Source organism: Schistocerca gregaria, chromosome 3 (assembly GCF_023897955.1).
Source record: "Schistocerca gregaria isolate iqSchGreg1 chromosome 3, iqSchGreg1.2, whole genome shotgun sequence".
NCBI classification, from domain to species: Eukaryota; Metazoa; Arthropoda; class Insecta; order Orthoptera; family Acrididae; genus Schistocerca; species Schistocerca gregaria.
The window spans coordinates 454633258-454651309 of NC_064922.1; the positions used below are offsets into that span (position 1 = coordinate 454633258).

Genomic DNA, 18052 nt, shown 5'->3' on the forward strand with positions numbered 1-18052 from the left:
CTACGCAAGTACAGGGTGTACATAAAGTCTGGGAACAGTTTCAGTTATTAATTGCACAAGAGCTAAACATTGTACAGATGTCAAACATATTACATTTTTAAGAGAAACTCTGAAAGTTGTTTTTTTTTCTTCAAACATTCGGTATGTGAACCATGAGTGACCCGGCAGACGTCAATACGGTAATCGAATTCTTGCCATACCTGTCCCAGCATGGCATCGTCGACTGTGGCAGTCGTCTCTCGTATTCTCTCCCGGAGCTCTGCTACACCACGTGGTAGAGGCTGTATATACGCCAGATTTTCAATGTGTCCCCACAGATAAAAGTCACACGTAGCGTGAGATCTGGTAATTGGGGAGGCCATGAATCAGTTGTCCCCTTCTGTAGCATGGCCGCTCCATCTATGCTGCAGCTCCGTGTTCAGGTACCCACGAACTTCACAATGAATATGGGGTGAAGCCCAATCCTGCTTGAAAGATGAATGAAGAGTCCGATTGCATTTGAGGCATTGATTCAAATGGCTCTGAGTACGATAGGACTTAACTTCTGAGGTCATCAGTCCCCTAGAACTTAGAACTACGTAAACTTAACCTAAGGACAGCACACACGTCCAGGCCCGAGGCAGGATTCGAACCTGCGACCATAGCGGTCGTGCGGTTCCAGACTGTAGCGCCTAGAACAGCCCGGCCACCTCGTCCAGCATCAGCCATTATTGCCACATATCGAAGCAGGAATATCTAGTGACAGTACTCTCAGCGAAGAAGAATGGCTCATGCAGTTTTCGACGTGACAAGGCACAAAAAAACAAATTCAGTGCATTCGTGTGGATGCTTTGTACCGCAGATTCGACAATTATTGCTGTTCACTTTCCCATTAGTGTGAAAAGTGGCTTCGTCGGAAAAATTGAGCGATCAACAATGCGATCCCCATCGTCATTCAATTGTTGCAACTGCAACAAAACTCAAAACGCTTGTCATTGTGGTCGTCATTGAGCTTCTGCACTAGCACCAGTTTGAATGGTTTCATAGACAGCTTCTGCCTCTGGACTTTCCACATTGTCATTGGAGCCATTTTGAGTTCACGGGATGCACGACACACCGATTTCTTTGTACTCCTTACGAATGCGTCTCATACGCACTCCATATTCACTTATACCACAGGAACGTCTGCTTCCCTTTGCCAGGCACAAGCAACCCGACGTAACGAATTTGTTGTGCTAGTTGTAAATGGCCTTCCTTTTTACCGTGCTTTGTTCTAAACCTCCGTTGAACAGCTGTAGCGCACTTGTTATTGTCGAACTCCAACATACAGAAAGCTCGCTCTGCACCCGAACTCGCCATGTTTGCGACTAACGTTGCCTATCGGCAAATTATCAAACTACGCTGTGGCGGTATACACGAAAAAAACTTTCAGGGTTTCTCTTCAAAGTGACATGTGTATGATATCTGTACAATGTGTTGTTCTTTGGCAACAAATAATTGAAAGTGTTCGCGGACGTTATGTACACCCTGTATGTGCTGAGTAACCGTGACGGACGGTCATTGAAGAAGACTGTGACGAAAAATAAAGCGACGACAGTTGTAAAAGTCACTGCAGAACTGAACGTCGCACTCGCGAATTCTGTCGGCACCGGAACAACACGAAGGATGCTTTGTATGAGGGAAATTGAAAAAGTGAGCTTGAATTCGAATACCACACATCAGTGATGTAAATGCCCGTAACATGGCTACTCTGCAAAGTCGCATTACTACCAAAGATTATGTGAACATTTTCACTGTTCAGATCCATCCTATGGTATCACGTTCGTTCCTCAGTGGTGAAGCTCTATTCCAAAACGACAGAGCTCTGTTCACACAGCTCGCATCGTCTAGTACTAATTCTTGACCTCCAGGAAGAGTAGTCGCATTTCCCATGACCACCACAGTCGCTGTCTCTCAATATTATTGAGCTATTCTGGCCTACTTTGGGAAGAAGGGTGCCTGATAGCTATCCACCTTCATCATCATTATCTGAACTTTCCACTGTTTTTCTTGGAAAATGGTACAATATTCCCTTGAAAACCGTGCAGTATCTGTAATTATCCATTCCAAAACGATTGGAAGCTGTCTTGAGCGCCAACGGTTTTCTGACACCGCATTGTGCATGATAATGTGCTGTGTTTTTGGTGTTTCCATACGTTTATCTACCCCTCCTCCAAATCTAATACCACTGTAAAAGTGATCTACGTGTGAATAAAATTGGTGCTACTACCACCACTTCTTTATTGCTACTACTAACGACTTATTAACATATTAGTAGTCACAGATATCCTGAGAACTATATGTTTTTTATGAATAGTAAGACATCAGCAGGTCAATTTTTCTTTTAGAAAATCGCCAGTCCGCTTCGCGTTTCACTGTACAACGAGTCTGCAATACTTCAGTTCGTCTTCGGCACGAACTTAAGTTATATCCCCTCCAAGAAAACACTCGGAGAGGTGATCGATGGCAGCATATGAATCGATAGAAATCTGAAAGCGGTTGCTGATATAGTATGCATTCCGGGCGTCTTGCAGCCCCATTGTACAATGAAGTATGTATGTTTTGCATTTGTTAACAAAGGTATAGTACTGGACACTTTCGAAGAAAGTGAAATATATGTGAGTAATCTGGTAGACCCGATAAGTGAATAGATCTCAAACAGTTGTAGGTGGTGCTTTGATTTTTTTTCAACATTTGTTTGTGGTTAGGAAAAAACAATGAGTCTCCATCCGGTCACTCTTTCGTTTAACTTTATCTACGTTTTATGGAATTGTTAATGACGACGTATAATTTAAAGTCATATTGCAGACATAGAGACGACACATAACAATATGTTTGTTTTACTAAATCAGTACTATTGCATTCGGTTTTACTGTTGACTTTCCTGCACAGCTGTGCTGGTAAAAAAGAATTAATTTTTTATTTTCTTTGTTTCATTGAAATTTATTTTAATTAACTTTGCATTGGAAGTGATGCTCTCTACTGAAATTATGAGATCGTTCCGAGTGTGGTTCTATATGAAGTTGCTGGAAATGGTATGTCTTATACTGTTACACTATGCTATACAATTGACTTTCTTGCACGTTAGTGCTGATTCAGCTTTTATTATTTTATATTAATATTTCTGTTTTACACAGTATTAATAGCGCTGCCCTTTAGCGATACCACCTTACGTTATTGCTCCGTTAACGGTGCCTTTACACTGTGACTCTAGTCAGCTACTGGTTAGGTCTATTTCTTGTATACGACAGCACATATTTTGCTTGACCTTATTCAGCGTCTTTGTCAATGCATGTAATGATCACAGATGGTATGTACTTATATTCTTCAAAACTGTGTACAATTAATTTCTTTTGTGGTTTACAGAATCATATTTCCTTGGTTTGGTTGTATTGTGTGATATCGTTATTTACACTTGTAGTTATTAGTTGTCACCAGGTCATCTGATGATGCGCTGAGTCCGAAACGCTTAACGACCACAATAAAGGATTTAATACCGTCTGGATCTGTATTATTTAAGCGACTTACCAGCATTTTTAAATTACTTTCGTAGATACAGAATTGAGGCTGTGTATCGTTGGAGGATGGCAAAGTATGAAATGGAAGATATTTGTTGAAAAGTACAGAATATTATAATGTATGTAAATGCAATTGGTGTAACAGTACTGGCAAAATTTACGTCTTGTGTGGACGAACTCTATGATATTGAAGTAGTTGGTAGTTATAACTTCTACACGCGTGCTATTTGTGACAGCATAACGTAGCTACATCGTTATGTGAGGAGGGGGACACAAATATAACTGTGTCCCCATTTTCTCTTCCTTTGTGTAGCCGACTGGCTTTGACACTGTGTGAGGTTATGATGTGGTACCTGGTGCCTACTTCCTTTATAAAACTTGATGATCTTTGAACGTCGTGCATTGCAGACCAGTGCCACGGCAAAGGCATTGGGAAACCCGTGCCACCAGTGCCGAAGCATGTCGTCCCAAAAGCGCCGGTGGTCCAGGAGAAGAACTTCCGAGCGGACAACGTGGTGAACGCGATGTGCTCTCGAGCCCATCAACCCGTGCCGCGGTACGTGCTCACCCGCCGCGGAGACACGCGCCTTCTAGAGCCCTCTGGTACTGTTCCACGCTACGCCCTTAAGAAGGTAAGGCAACTAAAACAACAAGGCTCAACACACACACACACACACACACACACACACACACACACACACACACACACACACACACACACACACACTGTTATGATTATTTTCATTATTTACACTACTGGCCCTTAAAATTGCTACACAAAGAAGAAATGCAGATAATAACCAGTATTAATTGGACAAATATATTTTACTAGAACTGACATGTGATTACATTTTCACGTAGTTTGGGTGCATAGATCCTGAGAAATCAGTACCCAGTACAACCACCTCTGGCCTTAATAACGGTCTTGATACGCCTGGGCATTGAGTCAAACAGAGCTTGGATGGCGTGTACAGGTACAGCTGCCCATGCAGCTTCAACACGACACCACAGTTCATCAAGAGTAGTGACTGGCGTATTGTGACGAGCCAGTTGCTCGGCCACCATTCGCCAGACGTTTTCAGTATGTGGGAGATATGGAGAATGAGCTCGCCAGGGCAGCAGTCGAACATTTTCTGTATCCAGAAAGGCCCGTACAGGATCTACAACATGCGGTCGTGCATTATCGTGCTCAAATGTAGTGTTTCACAGGGATCGAATGAAGGGTAGAGCCATGGGTCGTAACACATCTGAAATGTAACGTCCACTGTTCAAAGGGCCGTCAATCCGAACAAGAGGTGACCGAGACGTGTAACCAATGGCACCCCATACCATCAAGCCGGGTGATACGCCAGTATGGCGATGTCAAATTCACGGTTCCAATGTGCGTTCACCGCGATGTTGCCAAACGCGGATGCGGCCATCATGATGCTGTAAACAGAACCTGGATTCATCCGAAAAAATGACGTTTTGCCATTTGTGCACCTAGGTTCGTCGTTGAGTACACCATCGCAGGCGCTCCTGTCTGTGATGCAGCGTCAAGGGTAACCGTAGCCATGGTCTCCGAGCTGATAGCCCATGCTGCTGTAAACGCCGTCGAATTGTTCGTGCAGATGGTTGTTGTCTTGCAAACGTCCCCATCTGTTGACTCAGGGACCGAGACGTGGCTGCACAATCCGTTACAAAATGGTTCAAATGGCTCTGAGCACTATGGGACTCAACATCTTAGGTCATAAGTCCCCTAGAACTTAGAACTACTTAAACCTAACTAACCTAAGGACATCACACACACACCCATGCCCGAGGCAGGATTGGAACCTGCGACCGTAGCAGCCTCGCGGTTCCGGACTGCAGCGCCAGAACCGCACGGCCACCGCGGCCGGCACAATCCGTTACAGCTTGTCATTTCACTGCTAGTGATACGAAGCCGTTGGGATCCAGCACGGCGCTCCGTATTACCCTCCTGAACCCACCGATTCCATATTCTGCTAACAGCCATTGGATCTCGACCAACGCGAGCAGCAAATGTCGCGATACGATAAACCGCAATCGCGATAGGCTACAATCCGACCTTTATCAAAGTCGGAAACGTGATGGTACGCATTTCTCCTCCTTACACGAGGCATCACAACAACGTTTCACCAGTCAACGCCGGTCAACTGCTGTTTGTGTATGAGAAATCGGTTGGAAACTTTCCTCAGGTGAGCACGTTGTAGGTGTCGCCACTGACGCCAACCTTGTGTGATTGCTCTGAAAAGCTAATCATTTGCATATCACAGCATCTTCTTCCTGTCGGTTAAATTTCGCATCTGTAGCTCGTCATCTTCGTGGTGTAGTAATTTTAATGGCCAGTAGTGTACTATTTTAAAAATCTTCAACGTGGACAAATTGCAGATTGCTAATCCCGAAGACAGAGAGACGTGTTATGGCTTACATTGTACTGGAACGAGGAGAAGCTGCATTCAGAACCGTCTAAATTTTTCGAATTATCTTATTTTAGGTTACACTAAATCATTTAAGACTAATTCCACGATTAACTGAGCACGCTCTTAACATTGCTTCAGGTTGCTGAATAGCAAGAATATACGTGTTATAAAAACTTTGACACGTTTCTGGCATCACCAATCATCAGAACATCTGTCAAAGTACACAACGATTGTCATACAGGCATAAATTGCAGAGGAACATTAAGTGGAAACCTATTCAGATTCGTTGACAACCAAGCTCAGGTTGAATAAAGAAACTTAGCATGAAGTCTCGTAGTAATTCTACTAACGATGGTACTCATTTGACACGGACCAGCAGTTACAAGACAAGTTACCATTAGATACCACGAGGTGGAATGGTTGTAACGGGGTTGGGATCGAACGTTAAACGTCGAAAAATAAAATATTAACATGATTAAATACTGAAAACTTATAAAGATGTGAAATAACAATAGATTATAAAAGAGCGGGTTTCCTTTTGAGGAGAACTAGAATTAAAAATTAGAAATGTGGGCAGGTTACATTTAAACAAAAACCCACCAATAATACACGCGTTAGATTTGGGATTATGAGAAGGGGTGGAAGGGAAGACAGGGGTGACAAGATAGGGGCATGGACAACTCAGTACTTAAAATTCTGAGGAGAAATCAACTGCGTATTGCAAAACTGCGTGACTAAAAATACGTTTCAATTTATTTAGAGCGCACAAATACAACATTAAATTACACCGGCGCTGTATTTGTGAGGACGTGATACATCCATTATCTTATGTTCAATCCATGACTATGTAAAGACAGGAAGAGACACAGACAAACAGGATCAAAAACGAGGGGACGAGGAGTGAGCAAAATTACATCTTTATTAACTTTGAATGCTACCGAACTAACAAAGTTACAACAAATACAGTTTAGTATAATTAAAAAGACCATGAAGTAGTAATGAAAAAAATTTATGAGGGATTGTAAGAGATCGAACACAAGCAAATATTACCCATTTACAGGGATCGTAAAGTAGCGAAGAAAATACAATAATATTTTTCTGGTCTTATGAGAGACCGTCCATTATATCATCAGTTAAAAACAAATCGCTCTAGCCGGACGATAGTCAAAAAAATGTTTACTTATACAACAGTTGAGGCCTTGAGACCCATAAGGGTCTAAACAACACTGTCTTTGGTTTTGAGATTATACCACGAATGCCTGACCTTTATTGATCTTGTAGTGAACCAGTTTCATCTATATCTGTAGAACCACACTGTGTGTATGAACATTCACATCTAGGCGTTTCAGTTCGGAACCTCGCTGCTGCTACGGTCGCAGGTTCGAATCCTGCCTCGAGCATGGATGTGGGTGATGTCCTTAGGTTAGTTAAGTTTAAGTAGTTCTAAGTCGAGGGGACTGATGACCTCAGATGTTCAGTCCCATAGTACTTAGAGCCATTTGAACCATTTCAACATTCGCAAAAAGCTGTCTCATAAATTGCAGTTTCATAAGGGCCCAAATCAGAAAATTTAGCTGTTCTACATTGCTCTGTTGGCATTTAGGGTTGACATCATAATTTAGTGTCTACATCATTTATGTAGTAGTAATAATTTGTAGTCGGAGGTGTATCGCCAGTTTTATCTGAACCCAAGGTCCATAGATGTGCTTAATGGAAATGATAATGAAGACCATGACATGTCGGAATGTCATAACAGCGTGTGTGATAAATTTAGTGTATGTTCTTTATGTTGTGGTTCTGTCAAATGACACTATTGTCACTAGCCTATATATCGGAATAATTATAGCCCTAAATATTAATTAATATTTCATAACGTAAAGCGGGCACATAATTTTTTTGAAGGAAGCATAGGATGTTGGGACTTGGTTAAAAAGCAATTCAGACCTATGTGACCGGAGGTTTGTTATAAATTTGATTTTCACGTACATCTATGTTTCACAGAACTTTGTTTCTGTGCTTTGGGCGCTTATGGTCCTCAGTGCCTCAACTGACTGTGGGGAAACACAGGAGAGGGGAGGAAAGAATGGGAGGAGTTGTGAATGAGTAACGAGTAGAGTAAGCAGCATGGACTAGGAAAAATGTTAATGAATCAGGGAATGAAGGGGGAGGGGGGGATTGGGGTATGTGTATAATTTATTTATTCCGTTCCTTCCTTTTCTTGTCCATGTCTAATCGTCTTCCCCATTAAATTCTCTCGAGTTTCCAGCCGCGTCAAGTTGTTTAAAATCTGGAGGGTTTCGGCCGAGTAATCCTTGGCCACTGTCAAATGGCGACTGTCTTGATTGCTGCTGCCATCCTTATATAGCCGCGCTACCTTCTGTGACGTCACTAGTGCCCACTTCAGTGAAATATAAGATAATATTTTCGTTGCGCACCCTCCGCTCCAGCTTCAACCTTCCGATGGCCTGGTCCCAAGCCGTGCTTACTTGCAGGCTGCTGTCTCTATTGAGGGTGTCATCACAAATTTTCATTGTGAGCTTCATTGGATCACCGACTTACAGACTCGCGAAACATCTGGCCAGCATCCTTACTCCTCATGTTGATCACACATCAAGAATACGATCGACTTCATCCGTCGAATTAAATTCCTGCGTCTTGGAAAAGGAGATACTATGGTCAGTTTGGCGTCATTATTCACGCGCGTTACCATCAAAGAGTCTATAGATCTTCTCTCCCAGTACTGGACGACACTGTGGTGGAATTAATTATGCACACTCTGACGTCATCGTATTTTTGTGTCATGGAGAACGTTCTAGACACAAGGATGGCGTAGCGATGGGGAGCCCATTAGCTCCAGTTATAGGCAACCTATTTATTGAGTGCTTTTAGCACATCACCCTGCAAAGCCTAGTTGCTTACACCTTTAAGCCGACGACATATTCGTTGTCTAGTCTCATGGACGTGAAAGGTGGGAGAATTCATGGATAGTCCGCAGCTCGTGGTCTAGTGGCTAGAGTTTCTGCCTCTGGATCACGGAGTCCCGGATTCGATTCCCGGCGGGGTTGGGGATTTTCTCTGCGCGGAACTGGGTGTTTGAGTTGTCCTCATCATTTCATCTTCATAATAATTCGTGCCTCCCCCCATGAACCATGGACCTTGCCGTTGGTGGGGAGGCTTGCGTGCCTCAGCGATACAGATAGCCGTACCGTAGGTGCAACCACAACGGAGGGGTATCTGTTGAGAGGCCAGACAAACGTGTGGTTCCTGAAGAGGGGCAGCAGCCTTTTCAGAAGTTGCAGGGACAACAGTCTGGATGATTGACTGATCTGGCCTTGTAACAATAACCAAAACGGCCTTGCTGTGCTGGTACTGCGAACGGCTGAAAGCAAGGGGAAACTACGGCCGTAATTTTTCACGAGGGCATGCAGCTTTACTGTATGATGAAATGATGATGGCGTCCTCTTGGATAAAATATTCCGGAGGTAAAATAGTCCCCCATTCGGATCTCCGGGCGGGGACTACTAAAGAGGAGGTCGTTATCAGGAGAAACAAAACTGGCGTTCTACGGATCGGAGCGTGGAATGTCAGATCCCTTAATCGGGCAGATAGGTTAGAAAATTTAGAAAGGGAAATGGATAGGTTAAAGTTAGATATAATGGGAATTAGTGAAGTTCGGTGGCAGGAGGAACAAGACTTCTGGTCAGGTGACTACAGGGTTATAAACACAAAATCAAATAGGGGTAATGCAGGAGTAGGTTTAATAATGAATAGGAAAATAGGAATGTGGGTAAGCTACTACAAACAGCATAGTGAACGCATTATTGTGGCCAAGATAGATACGAAGCCCACACCTACTACAGTAGTACAAGTTTATACGCCAACTAGCTCTGCAGATGACGAAGAAGTTGAAGAAATGTATGATGATATAAAAGAAATTATTCAGATAGTGAAGGGTGACGAAAATTTAATAGTCATGGGTGACTGGAATTTGGTAGTAGAAAAGGGAGACAAGGAAACGTAGTAGGTGAATATGGACTGGGGGTACGAAATGAAAGAGGAAGCCGCCTGGTAGAAGTTTGCACAGAGCACAACTTAATCATAGCTAACACTTGGTTCAAGAATCATAAAAGAAGGTTGTATACATGGAAGAAGCCTGGAGATACTGACAGGTTTCAGATAGATTATATAATCGTAAGACAGAGATTTAGGAACCAGGTTTTAAATTGTAAGACATTTCCAGGGGCAGTTGTGGACTCCGACCACAATCTATTGGTTATGACCTGTAGATTAAAACTGAAGAAACTGCAAAAAGGTGGGAATTTAAGGAGATGGGACCTGGATAAACTAAAAGAACCAGAGGTTGTACAGAGTTTCGGGGAGAGCATAAGGGAACAATTGACAGGAATGGGGGAAAGAAATACAGTAGAAGAAGAATGGGTAGCTTTGAGGGATGAAGTAGCAAAGGCAGCATAGGATCAAGTAAGTAAAAAGACGAGGGCTAGTATAAATCCTTGGGTAACAGAAGAAATATTGAATTTAATTGATGAAAGGCAAAAAGGAATACAGACGTCTCAAAAATGATATCGACAGGAAGTGTAAAATGGCTAAGCAGGCATGGCTAGAGGACACATGTAAGGATGTGGAGGCTTATCTCACTAGGGGTAAGATAGATACTGCCTACAGGAAAATTAAAGAGACCTTTGGAGATAAGAGAACTACTTGTATGAACATCAAGAGCTCAGATGGAAACCCAGTTCTAAGCAAAGAAGGGAAAGCAGAAAGGTGGAAGGAGTATAAAGAGGGTCTATACAAAGGCGATGTACTTGAGGACAATATTATGGAAATGGAAGAGGATGTAGATGAAGATGAAATGGGAGATACGATACTGCGTGAAGAGTTCGACAGAGCACTGAAAGACTTGAGTCGAAATAAGGCCCCCGGAGTAGACAACATTCCATTGGAACTACTGCCGGCCTTGGGAGAGCCAGTCCTGACAAAACTCTACCATCTGGTGAGCAAGATGTACGAGACAGGCGAAATACCCTCAGACTTCAAGAAGAATATAATAATTCCAATCCCAAAGAAAGCAGGTGTTGACAGATGTGAAAATTACCGAACTATCAGTTTAATAAGTCACAGCTGCAAAATACTAACGCGGATTCTTTACAGACGAATGGAAAAACTAGTAGAAGCTGACCTCGGGGAGGATCAGTTTGGATTCCGTAGAAATGTTGGAACACGTGAGGCAATACTGACCCTACGACTTATCTTAGAAGCTAGATTAAGGAAGGGAAAACCTACGTTTCTAACATTTGTAGACTTAGAGAATGCTTTTGACAATGTTGACTGGAATACTCTCTTTCAAATTCTGAAGGTGGCAGGGGTAAACTACAGGGAGCGAAAGGCTATTTACAATTTGTATAGATACCAGATGGCAGCTATTAGAGTCGAAGGACATGAAAGGGAGGCAGTGGCTGGGAAGGAAGTGAGACATGGTTGTAGTCTCTCCCCGATGTTATTCAATCTGTAAATTGAGCAGGCACTGAAGGAAACAAAAGAAAAATTCGGAGTAGGTATTAAGGTCCATGGAGAAGAAATAAAATCTTTGAGGTTCGCCGATGACATCGTAATTTTGTCAGGGACAGCAAGGGACTTGGAAGAGCAGTTGAACGGAATGGATAGTGTCTTGAAAGGAGGATATGAGATGAACATCAACAAAAGCAAAACGAGGATGGTGGAATGTAGTCGAATTAAATCGGGTGCTGCTGAGGGAATTAGCTTAGGAAATGAGACACTTAAAGTAGTAAAGGAGTTTTGCTATTTGGGGAGCAAAATAACTGATGATGGTCAAAGTAGAGAGGATATAAAATGTAGACTGGCAATGGCAAGGAAAGCGTTTCTGAAGAAGAGAAATTTGTTAACATCGAGTATAGATTTAAGTGTCAGGAAGTCATTTCTGAAAGTATTTGTATGGAGTGTAGCCATGTATGGAAGTGAAACATGGACGATAAATAGTTTGGACAAGAAGAGAATAGAAGCTTTGTAAATGTGGTGCTACAGAAGAATGCTGAAGATTAGATGGGTAGATCACATAACTAATGAGGAAGTGTTAATCGGATTGGGGAGAAGAGAAGTTTGTGGCACAACTTGACTAGAAGTAGGGATCGGTTGGTAGGACATGTTCTGAGGCGTCAAGGGATCACCAATTTAGTATTTGAGGGCAGCGTGGAGGGTAAAAATCGTAGAGGGAGACCAAGAGATGAATACACTAAGCAGATTCAGAAGGATGTAGGTGGCATTAGGTACTGGGAGATGAAGAAGCTTGCACAGGATAGAGTAGCATGGAGAGCTGCATCAAACCAGTCTCAGGTCTGAAGACCACAACAAGAACAACAATAATTCGTGACAGTAACTCCATTGGACTGTGTAAAGAATCGAACTGTGTAAAAATTGTGGTTTTTTACAGGCGCTGATGACCGCGTAGTCTAGCGCCCCACAAAGCAATTATCATCATCATTATAGTCGTACTTGATTTACTCGAGACAGCTTGGCTTCCGCTCCACGCGAAACGAAATCCAGTGAGGTTCCAGCAAACACGGAGCAATACGTAGTGTAATATTTACATGACGTTTATTCTTAAGATGAACGGAGTATAGTAGAGCATGCCCTAGAAAACAGACATCTTGTTGCAGTCGACGAGACGACTTTTATCAGTACATACTGCCAATGCGTTCGTATCTTAATTTTCTTCCTCACAGAATCAGTAGACACACGTTCCAAGTACACTCATTACAGACATTTACAACATGTAGTTGCACGCTACTCATGACGCTAAAGAACCGCAGGCCACATCAATAAGATTATTATCAAGAATGACAAAACGAGATGTCTATGAAAGTGTATGGAGCTCCACATTAATTGTCAAAAGCCTTTCGAAAATCGGTAGAGGCAGTTTGTCAGAGGAATAATTTATCGATCCGAATACCTTTCTAAAGTGTGATCTTATAAGCATGAAGCGCATTGCGAGAGACCGCCATGCTCACTGAGGGAACCGCAAGCGTCCACTGGCTTATTTAGATAATATTCCTATTCATGCAGGAACTGAGATGCACCGTTTGTCAGCAGCGTTGAACTAATGCAGCAGCTTCTCCTCTGATCTAAAATACTGTTCCACTTACGGAATTTTACACAGTATATTGATGGAATCTTAGGGCTAGCATCTTTCCCGACCAGCACTCAAACGTTTCCCTTGACGCCGCAGTCACAAAGACAGTAGTTATTCTGACTTTAATCTGCAGAGTTTGGCTACGAGAGGGTCTCTCAGGATAGCAGTGAACTGGAGGTATATTTCAGCTGTAGAGGGGGCTGAACTAGTGGGACCGAGCGAGGTGGCGCAGTGTTTTAGCACTCTGGGCCCACATTCGGAACGACGGCTGTTTAAACCCGCGTCTGGCCATCTTGATGTTAGCTTTTCCGTGATTTCTCTGAATCGCTTTGCACAAACGCCGACATGGTTCCTTTGAAAGGGCACGGCCCATTTCCTTCCCCATACATTTCTTATCCGAGCTTGTGTCCCGTGCCTAATTACCTCGTTGTCGACTGGATGTTAAACACTAATCTCCTCCTCCAAAACTAGTTGCTGTGAATCAAGCCAATCAACCTAACAAACGAGTTACAAAAAGAGGCTTTGGACATTTAGGAGGAGCGCGTGATTTTAAGCACTGACTTTGCTCTAGTGAGTAGGAAACATTTAAAGTCAAGCGTAGATTGATTAACCGCAAGGGTGTGTCTTGGTTTATTCATGAAATTATTTTAACTAGTAAGATCAGGACACTCAGACCTTCTCTTACACACTCAGAGATTCCCTTTATACTTTACACAGAAATGTGCATGAGTAAATGAGTTACCCAATGTAATAATAAAAAAAGAAATATTCAGAGTCCAGTATACTGTCGGTGAAGAGGTCCTTAAACACGGAGGATGCGCTTGTGTAGGGCAAGGACGGCGAAAGATGTCGTCGATATGCTTTTCAAAGGAACAATCACGGAATTTTATTTTAAGTAACTAGCTGACAGATCCGGCATTGCCCGGGCGCGGATATTGCCAATTTCCTATTGGAAACGAAAACAAAAAATGAACTGTGTTTTTAATGTACAGTTTACGTACGCTAGGTGGAGCTGCTTCACGTGTCTACAACGCGATTTTGTAAACGTCTCTATGGCAACGCCTCTTCAAATCTCTGCAGACTGCTATTTTCGTCTAAAGCCGTTTGCGCTTCGCAGTTTCAAGCTGTCAAAAGCGCTGTCAATTGTCAGGCATTTCCGTAAGGTGATTCGACTTAGTGTCATAGTAGTAAAGAATAAATGTTTAAAACTTTTCGCATAGTGCGGGATTTTCCATGCATCTCATTGGACTACTTGTCTTACAGTTAGTTGTGTAGTCTCACTCAGTGGCTTATTTAGATAAGGTGTTTATGAAGTGGTATCTCCTGAACAATGATAGGTTGGTGGTTCTTACCGCACAGCGTTTGTTGTATGACAGTGAGAGATATGTGTACTAAGTCTGGTTGAATTCGGTCCAGTTGTTTAGAAGAAGGCGTGGAACTTACATACGTACATCCATTTTTGTAATATGCATGGATTGTGGGAAACAACGATAAACCTAAATCTAAAAGGTCGGACGGAGATTTGGACCACGATCACCTCGAATGCGATTCTAATATTCTACCGCTGTGTATCTCCCTTCAGTGAAAATAAGTATAGGTTATAATGGCAAACATTGTTATTACAATGTCAATAATATGAACATTGTGAACCTTCCTCGTAATATAATGTACCAGTGAGGTGAGAGTAGTGATATGCTAAGAGAAAGGCAGTACCGAAGTATTGAAATTTTGGGGAGTTTATTGGTTTTATTCTATAACTGTGACATTCAAGTCTCACATTTCATCCACACAATTTTTTTGTGACAGAACTTCGTCGAATTACATGAAATGACTGACTCATGTATAGTAGTAGTATGCGTTTACTAAAAACGGATTCCTTTTCAGAAAAGTGCGATTTCCACAGAATTCATTGGGTTTAATTACCTTTCATATTAATGTTGTTGTTTCGCAATTAGGTTACTTACATTCTCAGATATAAAATCTGAATGTCATACATTTTACATACGTTATTACACAAATAGCAATAAGTTAGGAGTTTGTTAATACTTGAAGAGACACAGAAAAAGTGGCTGGTTGCTGCATTTTTTCCAAGTAATTCAATCCACAGCCACAGAACTCGTTCATCACTAACACGGGTGAAGTGAAGTTAAGGTTTTTGTTTCCTCTTCCTCTTTCCTCTGTACGTGTAACAAATTCATGAGTTTTACATTACTGTATAACTTCTTACATTTTGAAGCGTTCACGAATTCTATGCAAATGACACCATCTATTTACAAAACAACAGTATCTCAGTATATATAAACGTTGAGAGAGTATGTAAAAAATAAATCTCTCTCTCCCCCCCCCCCCTTTCCTTACCATCACTATAATGTACACAAGAGTTATAAGGCGGAGCGCTTCACAGGAAAAAATAACATAATAGTCATGGTACTTTTTTTAGATATAATCTTTTATCTTTCCAGCAAAGCTTTACGAGGCATTACTCGTGGATTTATTTTACGAGGCTTAAAATCGACATCTCTGATAAGTTTCGCGAAGTTTCCTTGCGGAAGAGTCTAGCACTTTCAAAGCACCGCCAGACTTCATTAACGGGGGAAATCGGCTTTTCCCCTGAACGCCAGTCTCGTCTTCAGGCTCCAGCTGGACAGCATAAGTCTTTCAGAATGTCGATGGTCTGTACCAGTGAAACTTAACAGAAAATTTATACGGTGGATTGGCTTAGTTATTGAAAAGATGATGGTGGAACGTCACTCAACGGAATGGATCAACAAAATAATTTGATCCCCATGTTAGTTGGACTTTTCATTGAACCAAGCGATGTTTTGTAGAGAACACTTGTGAATTCATAGAGAAAATGATTGCAGATGATTTAAAAGAAGATGGAAAGATGAAATCCACTGTAAAATCTGTGGCAGGGATACTTTTTATTGCGTAATTGTTGGAATTTTTCCTGTTCCGTTACGGATTTATGCGGAAAAATGATTCTTTATGTGTGTCTGTGGGTTATGCTATCAGTAGAAGTTTATATTCATGACCCCCAAGTACAGCAGTATGAAGGCTGTTGGAGAAGATACATAGGTTGTCTCTTGAAGATGAATTGTAGTAACTTTTCTTTTTTCAAATGTCTGCTAGGTTCAGTATTTTCGACATGTCTATTACAATTTCTCACCATGAAGCATGCCTGTGACACAGCGCGCTGCTGTTTTTTGTGTATGCTCGATGCTCTCTATTAGCCCGAATTAATACGGAACTCATGCACCGTAACAGTACTGGCCATATAATTGTTTTACATACAGTCTTCGTCATAGGAAAGCGACAGTAGTAGACGACATTCTCATAGACCCAGGGAATCATCCAACTGTAAAAGTTCCCTCCTGATCGTCACATACGATGTGGTGAAATAAATGTCGACACATAGCAATGACTGCTGGAATTCGGTGTATAATTGGAAAACGGAGGAAAATGACAGGTCTGTAGAGGTCTATGACGTTTGTCAAGTTCAGAAAATATTCAGCTTTGTAAAATAGTTTTGGATTCATATTAGCATATCTTTGATAATTCGCTTAGTAATTTATTAAGCATTAGTTATATAGTAAGTTAATATATTGGAGAAGAGATTATCGTGCTACCGGGGTGTTAATAAGCCTGCAGGATTATCCACTTAACGAAGAAAAAAGTTTGCATTTCCGGTGAATCATAAGTGTGCAACGCTAGCGAGAAAGGTCAACATTTTTATGTAAGTCTATTGATTTTTATTAGTTTTGCGTTATTTTGTTTTCGTTTTGTATTGCAGATGAGAAGGTATAAAAGTAATAAGTCTTTTTGTGGATCTAGAATGTAATGCAAAATGATGTTAAACGTTACCGTGAGGTTAAGGGTGCTCGATGCAACGAAAATATTTGAGGCGCGGCATTCCTGTCTACAAAGATGACTGCAATATGGAAAAGATTATCCAGCAAAGTTAAAAGTGGTCAAATAAATAAGGAACAAGAAAGATCAAGGGACAAGGAAGACCAGGATACTCATATCTGTAAACATTTTCAAGGCTACATAGATGAAAGCGACAATCCAACGACTGCATAAAAGGGATTTAGCTCAACAGACTTTTTTCATTAGATAAAAACGCAATAGCTGAACATGAGTTTTAGCTGAGTACTGCACTGTCGGAACAAGAAAACACACCAAAGGCGTACGACCTTGAGTCTGCGTCACCACCCACTAGTCCATTTCCTGATAACAATGACACAACAAATTATTATCATTCACTCCAAGTCTTGTTGCCGTCTCCAAAAAAGTATACACCAGCATCTTCTGCCCAGGAAACACAAAACATTACACGTTACATCCCCAGAAAATACACTCCTGAAATTGAAATAAGAACACCGTGAATTCATTGTCCCAGGAAGGGGAAACTTTATTGACACATTCTTGGGGTCAGATACATCACATGATCACACTGACAGAACCACAGGCATATAGACACAGGCAACAGAGCATGCACAATGTCGGCACTAGTACAGTGTATATCCACCTTTCGCCGCAATGCAGGCTGCTATTCTCCCATGGAGACGATCGTAGAGATGCTGGATGTAGTCCTGTGGAACGGCTTGCCATGCCATTTCCACCTGGCGCCTCAGTTGGACCAACATTCGTGCTGGACGTGCAGACCGCGTGAGACGACGCTTCATCCAGTCCCAAACATGCTCAATGGGGGACAGATCCGGAGATCCTGCTGGCCAGGGTAGTTGACTTACACCTTCTAGAGCACGTTGGGTGGCACGGGATACATGCGGACGTGCATTGTCCTGTTGGAACAGCAAGTTCCCTTTCCGGTCTAGAAATGGTAGAACGATGGGTTCGATGACGGTTTGGATGTACCGTGCACTATTCAGTGTCCCCTCGACGATCACCAGAGGTGTACGGCCAGT

The 18052-nt window shown here is 42.1% G+C and overlaps 1 protein-coding gene across 1 annotated transcript in view; it reads left to right on the forward strand.

Moving 5' to 3' along the window:
- LOC126354974 (enkurin) overlaps positions 1-18052 on the forward strand; it is a 97832-nt gene that overhangs the window by 55743 nt on the left and 24037 nt on the right. The window contains exon 3 of the mRNA XM_050005060.1: positions 3945-4168. Coding sequence (XP_049861017.1) covers positions 3945-4168 — 224 coding nt within the window. The remainder of the gene's footprint in view (positions 1-3944; positions 4169-18052) is intronic.